The sequence below is a fragment of the Harpia harpyja genome, chromosome 7, assembly GCF_026419915.1.
Source record: "Harpia harpyja isolate bHarHar1 chromosome 7, bHarHar1 primary haplotype, whole genome shotgun sequence".
NCBI lineage: Eukaryota > Metazoa > Chordata > Aves > Accipitriformes > Accipitridae > Harpia > Harpia harpyja.
The window spans coordinates 31,016,197-31,027,598 of record NC_068946.1 but is presented as its reverse complement, the minus strand read 5'-3'; the positions used below and the strand labels follow the sequence as shown (position 1 = coordinate 31,027,598).

The following is an 11,402-nucleotide window of genomic DNA, read 5'->3' as shown; positions in this document are numbered from 1 at the left end:
CATTTGCTAGATAGGTCTTTGAAAATCTGAATCAGAAGGATCAAGCTGAAGAACAGTTATTCCTAAGTCTAACTAGATGTTCTGTTGGTTATTGTGTCAGACAAACAGCCATTCAAAATGGGGCATTTTCTGAACTACTTTTTTCAATGCTGCAAATGAATGATAGTACAAAAGCCCACCTCTTTGTCTGCAAAGAGCTATGCAGTGAAGTGAAAAAGACACCTAGACTCTGAATTCAAGAGATGGAGACAAAAATTTCATTATGCTAATGACTGCCCTACAATCCAAAAGATTCAATTGCAGTTTAGGGGTTTTTTATACCCTGAATGGATGCTGTGGGTCTTGAGGAATTCTATCATTGGGAAGTCCTTGACTAAACTAAGGATGTGCTTTGAAACTGGTGTAGGTATCACTTCACAGTCCACTCCTTTGGACTGTAATGACATGCATCAACTGGAAATGGACTACTTTATCACACTAATCCAGTCCTGAAAGCAGAAGCAATATAGCAGAAGACTTCATTATGCTGCCTTAAAGAGACTCTCTCTTCCCTGAAGACATTCTTGGTACTAAGCATGCATTAAACAAGGTTTGCTGTTGCTAGTAACCACTCCTTTTGATGCCCAGCCTCCTCAAAATGTCTCAAAGCTGTTAGAAATAAGGTAATAAACACTGGTTTATTAAATACAGAGGATTCTGTAGTTATGAACTAATTTTAAGTCCTCATTTGTTTGCATCTGAATTCTCTATATAAACTAGTGGGAAGAACTATTGATGGAATTGATAGCATTAATGGAATTTGTAGAAGAATAAAATGGTGGGTACTGATGAATCACCAGAGAGATCTATAATTTTAAAGGCTAATGTCTCTTTTTTCCATCATCTTCTTGTATTAAATTTGTCCAACAAACCAAACCCACAAGAAATTAGAAGTCACTGTCTAATAAATGCTGTGCAAAGGTGAATTTTATTAATGATTTATTTACAAAGAAACCAAATACAAATTGTAACCTATATATAAATCGAATAGCACTCAAAGATACTTCTTCTCCTCACACATGGCCAATATCTACTAATGGACACAGCAGACAACATGAACACCCTCATGAATCAGGCACCTTGCAGTTCAGTCCATCTTCTGATCCTCTGCAGCAGGGAGAAGACCAGGATCATGTTCCAAATTGAAGCTAATCTCTTGTGGCCTCTCAAGTTCAAGATACACTCCTTGAAGCCAGAGTTTCTCTTTAAACCTGTTTAAAAAAGGTCAGTTAATATTGCCTATATTTTTAATGGTGGCAGCTGCAGCATTCCCTTTCATAAGCAACACTGTGGTGGTTGGCATAGACTGTTGTCTGTGGCCTTGAGACAATACAAGGTTAGAGATCAAATAAAGAGTGACTCCAGACAGAACACAAAATATCCTAAAACTCATCTTACTGACAATAACAAATAACCAGAGGGCACTTTAGTTATAAAGAACAGAAGAGATGAGAAAAATGAGGCGAAATTTGACCTTTCTGTATGATCTACATGTTTTAAGCATACCGAATTCTCTGTGTGCCCTAAGTAAAATTAACATGATCTTGCGTTTGATTTTTTTGCTTTGGAATATCTGCCTTCTCACAGCAATACAAGAAAAAACGTGAACAAAAGATATGAGATCAATGCTTGATCAGCTGGACATGAAGGAAAGTGTGCAGGCAGCTTATGATGAAAGGAGAACAGCTTTTGAATCAACACATGCAATAATTTTCCTTTCCTTTTACATGTTGCTCTACGTCTAGATAGACAAACCTCAGAACTTAAAGGCAAAAGAACACTGCTCTTTCTATAGCTTTTTGACATAGAATTCACTACATATGAAAAGCTCAGAAAATACTCAGACAGTTTTAGGCAACAACTGATTTTTATGTGACCAGTGTAAACTTAATATTTTGAGTAGACTGTCAAAGACTAGCTGGACAGCAATCCCACAGATTCTCAACCAGTTTTCCAGGTCACATTAACCATCACTTCTTTAAAGCCATTAGACTCCTGGAGCCTCTTTTCCATTACATTGCTCCACATACCTGTCTGTCTTTCTAGAAGAAAGCAAGCTATTTTACTGTATCACCATAAAACCAGCTTTTCACCATAAAACAACCTTACCAATTTCAGAGTTGTGTAATAAACATAATCAATAGAATTGTTTAGGTATTTTCTATTGAAAACCTCTGACAGCAAGTCTTATTTTTATGTGCACAATCTCTTCCTAACCTCCACCTACATTCCTACATTACCTCATCTTAGCTGATGTTTCCAGTGAAACAGTGAACTAATAGTAAACCAGATTAGTAATGGTCACAGGGTATAAAAACTCTCTCATCCCTGAATACATTACTCAAAAGACAGGCAGTTCCAGCACCATAAAATAGTGTTTAGGCTCTGATAGCCTAAATTCAGGAGGCAAGATTTAACCTTGTGCGAGAAGTCACCACAAGGTCTATTGACTTCATGTATCTCACATAACCTTTTGAAATTGCACAGTGGGAAGTTTTGTCATCTTTAATCAATTAATGAACAATGACTGTTCCTGTGCTATTAAGGCTTCCAAAGAAGATGCTTACCTAGTAGAAAACTTTGTTTACATATTCTGTTATTGAAACTTCAAGTTCATGTAGTTGTATCATTTTAAACTTCTGGAATACTTTGTGTCTTTGAGATGTACAATCTTACATTAATATCTACATGAAGATACCTAGACTTTAAAAAATTATTTCACTAAACTAAATAACTTATTGCACAAATTCCATTTTCTGTTGTATTACAAGGTCTTTCATCTAACAGAATTGCCTATCTTCTGATGAAGAATTAAGTGTAAAAGGCAGTCACACATCATGCGCTTCATTTACATTATGCAAAAATTCATAGGATTAGGAAGTGTGTTTGATGTATGCTTTGTAAATTAAGGTCCTTACAGCTCTTGGAGTATTACAAGAAGTAGCACAGAGTAAGCTGCAAATTACCTTACTGGGAGGTGTTTAGCCACTGGCTTCTGATCTCCCGCACAATGTGTGACATGGGCTGGTACTAGCTCAGTTGTGGTGACATTCACTTCTGACAGGTATCCATCTTCCCATTCTGATTTAGCCTGAGTTACAGTGGAAATTTCTGGGGTTTTATTTTTCTCTGAAACAAAACACATACGTTAGGAAGTGGAAACAAGGTGCTCATTTAATATGGCAACAGCATGCCTAAAAGCATGCAGCTGGCAGGATGAATCACCTATCACTGTTACGAAAGCAGAACAATGTGCCTTTCCATTTTCATTGCTGGCAACACAGATATATTTCCCAGTATCAGCAAGGACTACATTTCTTTTTAAAAGGTAATAGGTATCTCCTAATTTCTCAATCTGTAAAACAATAGAATGCACATAGGAGATTATTAGTACCATAAAGCAAAATATATTATCTTTCTCCCGAGAAATATTTCAAGAATATTAGAACATACACTGATGTCTCCGGATACCATGTGGATATCATCCTTCATCCAGCAGACATGTGGTTTGGGCTTTCCATGTATAGTGCAATGCAGGATTAAATCTTCTCCTTCTTGTAGAGTTGTATGTCCAAATTTTTGTATGAAGTTTGGCTGTTTTCCTTGTACTGAAAAAAAATTATCACTGTATTTTAAAAGGCACCACTAAAGCAACTGAAGAAAAAATCTGCTATCATAATTATAAAGTTCACCACATTGCATGACAAAGAGAGCCTTTACTGATGCCTGGAACTCAGGATAACTTGTTTGCAAGACAGTTAGTAGGCAGACATCATTTACCTATATAATATAAAGTTTGTCAAAACACATGGATATTAAACACCCAAGAATTTCATGCATCAGCATAGTGATATTAGTTGCATGGTAATGCTAAAGAATCATGTTCTAAAGAATCATGTTCTTTGTGTAGGTAGTAGTCAAGTCTATGTGGATTATTGTGTTCCAGTGAAGGTGGAAGAGTAAATGTTCCACACAAAGTGACACAGTCAAGAGAGCAAACTTTTGCATTTAGTGCATTGCTGTACATCACGCTCTTTTTTCACTTTCTTTCCCTACTGTTCTAGTCAAAAAAATGTTCTTGAAAAAATAAAAAAAGATTGATCTATATTTGCAACAATGATGAAGGCCAGCATGTGGCCTCTCTACAACTTTGATCAAGATCATTATTTTGGCCATCATTAATACTGAAACCATGTACTACCAGATCATCCAGTACAAATCTGATTCAGATCAAGGATGGGCAAACAATTGCATTTCTATTGTAATAACCAGAGCACATGAGATTGAATTTGTGCTGGCTTCATGCCAACTGTGGGATGACAGATAACACCTGAGCCAGTATAAGGCCTGGCTAATACAAATTAACCCATCAAAATTGTTTGAAGAAGTTTCAATCATCAGCGCCAGTTTGTACTGAATCAAAGCATTGCTTCATGAGACATATGACTTAATGAGCTGTAAAACTGGATTTACTGGATCACTGTACTACTAGCTGAGGTTCCACTTATATTCTACCTCCAGGGCAACAGTAAAAAAGATGACAACCTTAGAACTCAAAGTATTCTTGATACAGGGAATCCAAAGCAGCAGATGTTAACACACAGAAGCACACACAGAGGCATATACTACAACAAAAATGAACATTTTGCATTCCTAGCACATAAAGAATATATTCTTGTTCCTCTTTACTATAAATTGTACCATGTGTCCATAATATTTAACAGAAGTAATCACCAGGTTTCTCAGAAACAGAAAGTTACTGAAATGTGTGATAAATAACAGAGCTTGAAACTGCTCTCAACTATGTCAGCATTACTCCACTGTTTTAGGACAAAAATTTTTTCTTTATGCTACTGTGAAACAAAAATCAGTGTACCTCACAAAGGTGCCCAGCAACTTCTAAACCCAAATACATTGACCCCATGGCTATTTTTGCCAAATGTGGGACTGTCAGCATAATGAGGCAGACATTTTCACCTGCTGTATTAATAAATCCACTGTGTAGGTGAGTTCTTACTTGCAATAAGCTTTCAAGCTTAGCTGCTTTTACATTGTTCCCATGTACTGTAGGACTGAGGCCACAATATAGAGCAGAATTATATGAGTTTTACTCTCTCTCTCTCTTTCTAACCTAAGGTCTACATTAGTCCAGTCCCAGCAGCTCAAACTCAGTTCTTAGCTGTTGAAATTGAGCAAGAGCAAGCTGCCACCACCATTGCATTGCATGCACCTGAAGCACAGAAATTTGGGATCTGCAGCTTCACGTCAAGCAACAGAACCAAGCTTACACCCTTGTCTCCTTTTTGCAGGTAGCTGGCAATAAGTCACAAACAGTGCATGATTAGCTTGTATTCCAGCGGAAAATGTTAAGTGGGCATCAGCCACTCCTTGTGATATTTTTGGCTGGATTCCATTACTTGTGCAGTTTGCAATACCTTGCAAAGTCAGGCTGCATCTCATACCAGGATACTTTTTACCATTTAAAAAAAAAAGAAAAATCATCTGAGTGGAACGGTGATAATGATCAGATCCTATCTTGATTTTGTATCAGTAAGTCAGCAGAACACAAAAACTAAAATGACCAGTTTCTAGAGAGCAAAGGGAAAAGTACGTGCAAAGAAACCATGAATTGACAGTTACTACAACTCTTTAAGGCACAGGTGTGATGGATTAACCCTGGCTGGACGCCAGGTGCCCACCAGAGCTGTCCTATCACTCCCCCTTCTCAGCTGGACAGGGGAGAGAAAATATAACAAAGAGCTTGTGGGTCGAGATAAGGATAGGAGAGATCACTCACCAATTACCGTCACGGGCAAAACAGACTCAGTTTGGGGAAAATTAACTCGGTTTATTACAAATCAACCGGAGTAGGGTAATGAGAAATAAAACCAAATCTCAGAACACCTTCCCTCCACCCCTCCCTTCTTCCCAGGCACAACTTCACTCCCGGATTCTCTACCAACCCCCCAGCGGCACAGGGGGATGGGGATGGGGTTTACGGTCAGTTCATCACACGTTATTTTCTGCCGCTTCATCCTCCTCAGGGGGAGGACTCATCACACTCTTCCCCTGCTCCAGCGTGGGGTCCCTCCCACGGGAAACAGTCCTCCATGAACTTCTCCAATGTGGGTCCTTCCCACGGGCTGCAGTTCTTCACGAACTGCTCCAGCATGGGTCCTTTCCACGGTGTGCAGTCCTTCAGGCACAGACTGCTCCAGCGTGGGTCCCCCACGGGGTCACAAGTCCTGCCAGAAAACCTGCTCCGTGGGCTCCTCTCTCCACAGATCCGCAGGTCCTGCCAGGAGCCTGCTCCAGCGTGGGGTTCCCACGAGGTCACAGCCTCCTTCGGGAACCCACCTGCTCCGGCGTGGGGTCTTCCACGGGCTGCAGGTGGATATCTGCTCCACCGTGGACCTCCATGGACTGCAGGGGGACAGCCTGCCTCACCATGGTCTTCACCACGGGCTGCAGGGGAATCTCTGCTCCGGCGCCTGGAGCATCTCCTCCCCCTCCTTCTTCACTGACCTTGGTGTCCGCAGGGTTGTTTCTCTTACATGTTCTCACTCCTCTCTCCGGCTGCCGAATACTGTCTGTCCCAACTTTTTTTCCTTCTTAAAAATGTTATCACAGAGGTGTTACCACTACCGCTGATTGGCTCGGCCTTGGCCGGCGGCGGGTCCGTCTTAGAGCCGGCTGGTATGGGCTCTGTTGGACACAGGGGAAGCTTCCAGCAGCTTCTTACAGAAGCCACCCCTGTAACCCCCCCCCCCGCTACCAAAACCTTGCCACACAAAGCCAATACAACAGGCTAGAACTCAACAGGGAAACAAAGTCTGCTGTAAAAGAAGAGTTCATCCTCTGACAGCAACCTTCAAAATAGAATGGATGGTTATATTTCACTGATGGTTTTTGCGTGATGTCATAATATGCTAAGACAAATTGTCGATTAAAAATTATTTCTTGGCTGGACATCCCATGAACCACAAAGGTTAGAAGGAACAGATCTTTTCTCCTGCATTGTAGAGGGAAAATATTTCAGGTTGTCAGTGGTACTGAAATCCCACTCTGATAGCTTCAGATAAGAAGTTTGTCAAATATTAAATATTACGTAAGATATTTGTAAGAACCAGTAGAGTTCTCCTGCAAACTGGGGAACCAGCAAGGAAAACAGCAGTCTGGAGCAATGTAAAAACTGCAGGTGGAGTGATCGCCTGCGTCTGGCTTTATCACACAGCTTTCACCACTGCCCCAAGTCTCTCTCACGCACAGATAGTACCAGGTCAAGCCAAGTTGTTTTCAGCAGCCATTTTTTATTACTTTGCTTTACAGTTATTTTTAATCTATTTACACTGGGCATGTAATTTCCAATCTCTTATGTCTTGAAATGTGATATTAGCAAGTTCATCAGCTTCCCCCTATCTTCTCCAAAAATTTAGGCTAGACTGAGATTCACACCATGCTGCTCAGAGACTTTGGATTCACTCAGCATTGCTCTAAATTAAGATACTGCACTTTATTGGTTAGAGATTTTGTCTCAGTCAAGCTCCTAACACAATCAGAAGGAATTTTATTAAGGAATACCAAGTGGGTCTCATGACCCAATTGATCTGAAATATCCATAATCCAGAGCTCCAGCCTCCCTGAATACCATGGTGTAGCCTCATTAAAGGAAGTATGAGCAGTAATTTTTAAAGGCACAGCCCCTCTGAGCCACAAAAGATATAGACACACAAAAACTACTAGCTTACCCTACCAAAGTCTCCAGAGAAACGTCCAGAAATAGGCATACCTTACCAGTCATTTGAGAGGAAGACACCGTCTCCATTGCAGCTCCAGCCACATCTGATCCAAAGCCAACCAGGGGAATGCCTCATCCTCCCTTTGCCTACTGACTCACACCTGGGCCCTCAGACAGGCTGCTTCTTTTGAGAAATGAAAATAATTAATCCCTTTCCCCTCCGAATTTATGCGCCTTGTGTAAATACCGCTTCACACAACTCCACATCCTGTAGTCAAGCAATCTCATTCACCACTTTATTTCTTAGTGGGCGCCTGCATATGGGGAAGGAGGAAGGGAGGTTAGGTTAGTAAGATGCCTAAGTATATTAATTTTGTTGAAAGGCTAGAGAGACTGAGATTTAAATCTGCTCTTTAAGAGACCAGTCAGGAAGATGTAAACGTGTTGCGGTCTTGAAGTAACTATAGGTTCAAAACTGTGACTGTGATGAGGGGAAGTCAGCACCATAAAACAAGAAAGTAGCAGAACCAGAACAATACAAACACCTAGATGTATTTCCAGCTTCTAAAGCATGATTAAAAGAAGGAGGAAGTGAAGCATGCATAACATGAACTATAAAAATAAAAGGGGGCAGGGCAGAATTACATTGAAATTATTGCTGAAACAGAATGAATGTGGTTCTCTTTCAGAGAAATATTAGTGTATCATGAGACTATATCACTGTTAGTCTTTTTTTTAAGGTTATCTGAACAGAAAACAGCACAAATTTTCCGGGAAAATTTTTTGGGCATTCGAGTCCTTAAATAAAGAGTATTTAAACCCAGAATGCCAACACAGCAGTAATTAACATTGATTGCACCTCTGTTTACAAAGCAAAGCGTTAAAACCAGGACACTTTCAGTATCCTACTGTGTATCTAGAATCTCGAATCTCTCTCTCTTTTTGGTCTTGTTTCTTGCAACAATAAAATAAGTGGCTGGTATCCATATACCCCCATTAAAAACTGTGCATTTAAAACTACTCCTGACTTAAAGTAAATGCAATACCATAGTCACAAAATCAAGTTTTGTTAATCTAAATTTCAGAGATATTCAAATTATCAGAGGAAAGGTTTACTGATTATGTACTTCTACAATGATTTATTAAGGTCTATAGATGTGCTAAGGTGATTTCTGGCCTTATATTTATATCTTTTTGTATTTAATAATTATAATAGCTGACTATGTAAAAATGACAACATTCTCAGAAGTGACATTTGACCTTTTATTATTTCACGGTGTCTGTTATATAGCAATAGCATGAATGCCATACTTGTGTGTACTCTTGAAAATAATAGCATTCTTAGATTTTAAAAGTTGGATTCATTTGCATCTCACTTTCTTCTCACAAGCCAAACTTGAAAGATCTTATTTAACATTTAAGTAGGAACTCAATTCTAGGATTTCATCCAGTAGTAGGAAGCTTACTTTTCCTAGATAACAAGTTTGAGTAAAAATGAAAGCAGATGTGTTGGCACAAGAGCAGCCATACATAAGCCACTTCAGCTGCTTTTGAACTGAATGGCAAAACTGAGGCTCACTTTCCTTAGAAAGGCAGCTGGCTTCCCTGGGTGACAGGTAATCTCTTGGGATCTTTCATATAAGCTTTAGACCCATATAATTTTAATCAGGGTGTACAAAGAACTCTTCATTAATCTACCCTTCCCCAGTGGAATAATTTTGTTTTGTCTTGGCATAGTTGGAGACAAGATCACCCTTGACATCTTTTTTCTGTGAAAGTCTGTTGAAATCTGGGGTACCTAATTTGTCAGTTACAACAGACATTTATGGTTCAAACCGGAAAATGAGTGTTAAGCTTACCAAGTGTGGCATTTCACTATCATTCTCCTTTTGTAGTTTTGTGGGCAGAGGGCAGCTTTTCTTTAGTGACTTTCTAGATAGAAGTGGCTTAAAAATGTCCTTCTCCAGCCAAAAAACTGTGCACGGGTGCCATTTCAACACCACATCATAGCAGTGAACAGTTACAAGGGCATGATGTCAATACAGCTTCCTCATCTGGAAAGCCTTCCTGGAGCATATAATCCCAAATCACATCTCGGATAGCAATGCCTTGAAAAAGTCCATTAAGATAAACCAGTTTTATGTCTTGTTCAGCACATGAACTACCAACAGTACTTTTAAAATACGAAGAAAAAAGAGAAAAAAGAGATAAGGAAAATACAAACTTTAGCAACAAGAGTCATTTCTTGAACTATTTAAACCATAATTCAGAAGAAAAAAAAATCAGCATTGTATTGATTTTAAATGTTTTCCTGCTAAGGGGGCAAAACATAAGGATACTTGATTAGACATATGCAGCATGATACATACTCAGAATTTTACTAAAGGCAGAATGCACTTGTTCATAGGCATACGCAGCACGGATTTATAAATGTTGGAATAAAATTTACTCCCTCTCCAAGGCTTCTTTCTAACTCTTCCCCTCTTAGAGGAAAGATGACAGTCCTCCTTGTTATGCTTAGAACTGGGAGTGTAAGCCAAACTCCAATAAAAGGCTATATCACTGGCTAGCTTCTAAAGAATATTAATAAAAAGATGGAATAAATCCCACTTGGATTCAAAGCTGCATCTCTTACTCTCACACAATTTTGTAAACTGGCCTTGTATTCTAGCTGTCAAATCTCAGGTAAACCAAGTAACTGAGATCTCTCCCACTTGTTCTAAGCCTGTTAGATAAATTTAACAGAAACAGATTTAATTCAAATGTGTATGAGGGAGAAGGTCTGCATGCTTGCTCCCTTGTAATACCCTAGGAGCCTGGATACACACAAGGAAGTGGTACGAGGGAGGGGAAAGAATTTGTTCCCACAATCTGCGTACACTCACCCAGCAGTGCTGTGTCTGTTGCCTTTTTAACTCATAGAGCTGATTATCATGAATAGTGAGTGGTCTTTCTGTAAGTGCCAGCAAGCAATCAGATCCAACTACAAGTCTAGATCCAAGCTACCTCCAATTCCTGCTCTATGACATCACAAAAAGTTCACATCTTTTTCTCCTGCTTTGATAGAACTACAAATGAGTTTGGGACAAATTTTTCCAAGCTGGGCTGGAATCCTAGCACTAGCTTTGCCTTCTGAAGGACAGTGACTCACCTCACAGTGTTGTTTTGATCAACAAATGGCTCCCCTCCAACCAAAAAGGTCAAATGCATATCTCTGAACTCACACACTGGCCATATAAAAAAAAGACAGAACAATGACCATTCTAGCACTGAACTTTCCGTAGTTTTCAAGATGAAGGATCCACAAGTTAAAAAATAGATGCAGCTTTGAGCCCAGCACCTGTAGAACTACAATGACTCTTTCTGTCACAAGCCTTATCACAGTTAATGCTTAATTTAAAGGCCTAATTCTGGCAGAGGCAAGGCAGAAGAGGAAAGAGAACATGTCTGCTTTCAGTCCTGTTTTTTTGTGTGCATATACTTAGCCTCAATACTGAAGGCAAAAAATGCCTGAAAAAGTGACCTGAGTATTTATATAAAGTTACTCAGAACACGTCAAAAGAACACCCATGACTACTTTTAATTTTTGAATGATGGCAACTCTCAGTCAAAACAGGATTGAAGG

The 11,402-nt window shown here is 39.5% G+C and overlaps 1 protein-coding gene across 3 annotated transcripts in view; it reads right to left on the bottom strand.

Moving 5' to 3' along the window:
- Positions 1–961: 961 nt before the first annotated feature.
- Positions 962–11,402, bottom strand: part of CCDC141 (coiled-coil domain containing 141) — a 108,795-nt gene continuing 98,354 nt past the window's right edge. For 2 of the 3 annotated variants that reach the window (XM_052793346.1, XM_052793348.1), the window contains 4 exons: positions 3,493–3,647; positions 3,265–3,394; positions 3,006–3,168; positions 962–1,250 (listed from right to left, as the gene is read on the bottom strand). In XM_052793346.1, the coding sequence (XP_052649306.1) occupies positions 1,127–1,250; positions 3,006–3,168; positions 3,265–3,394; positions 3,493–3,647 (572 nt within the window). In that variant the 3' untranslated portion in view covers positions 962–1,126. Of the gene's footprint in view, positions 1,251–3,005; positions 3,169–3,264; positions 3,395–3,492; positions 3,648–11,402 lie in introns of those variants that run through there. The other variant, XR_008236093.1, reaches the window with a different exon arrangement.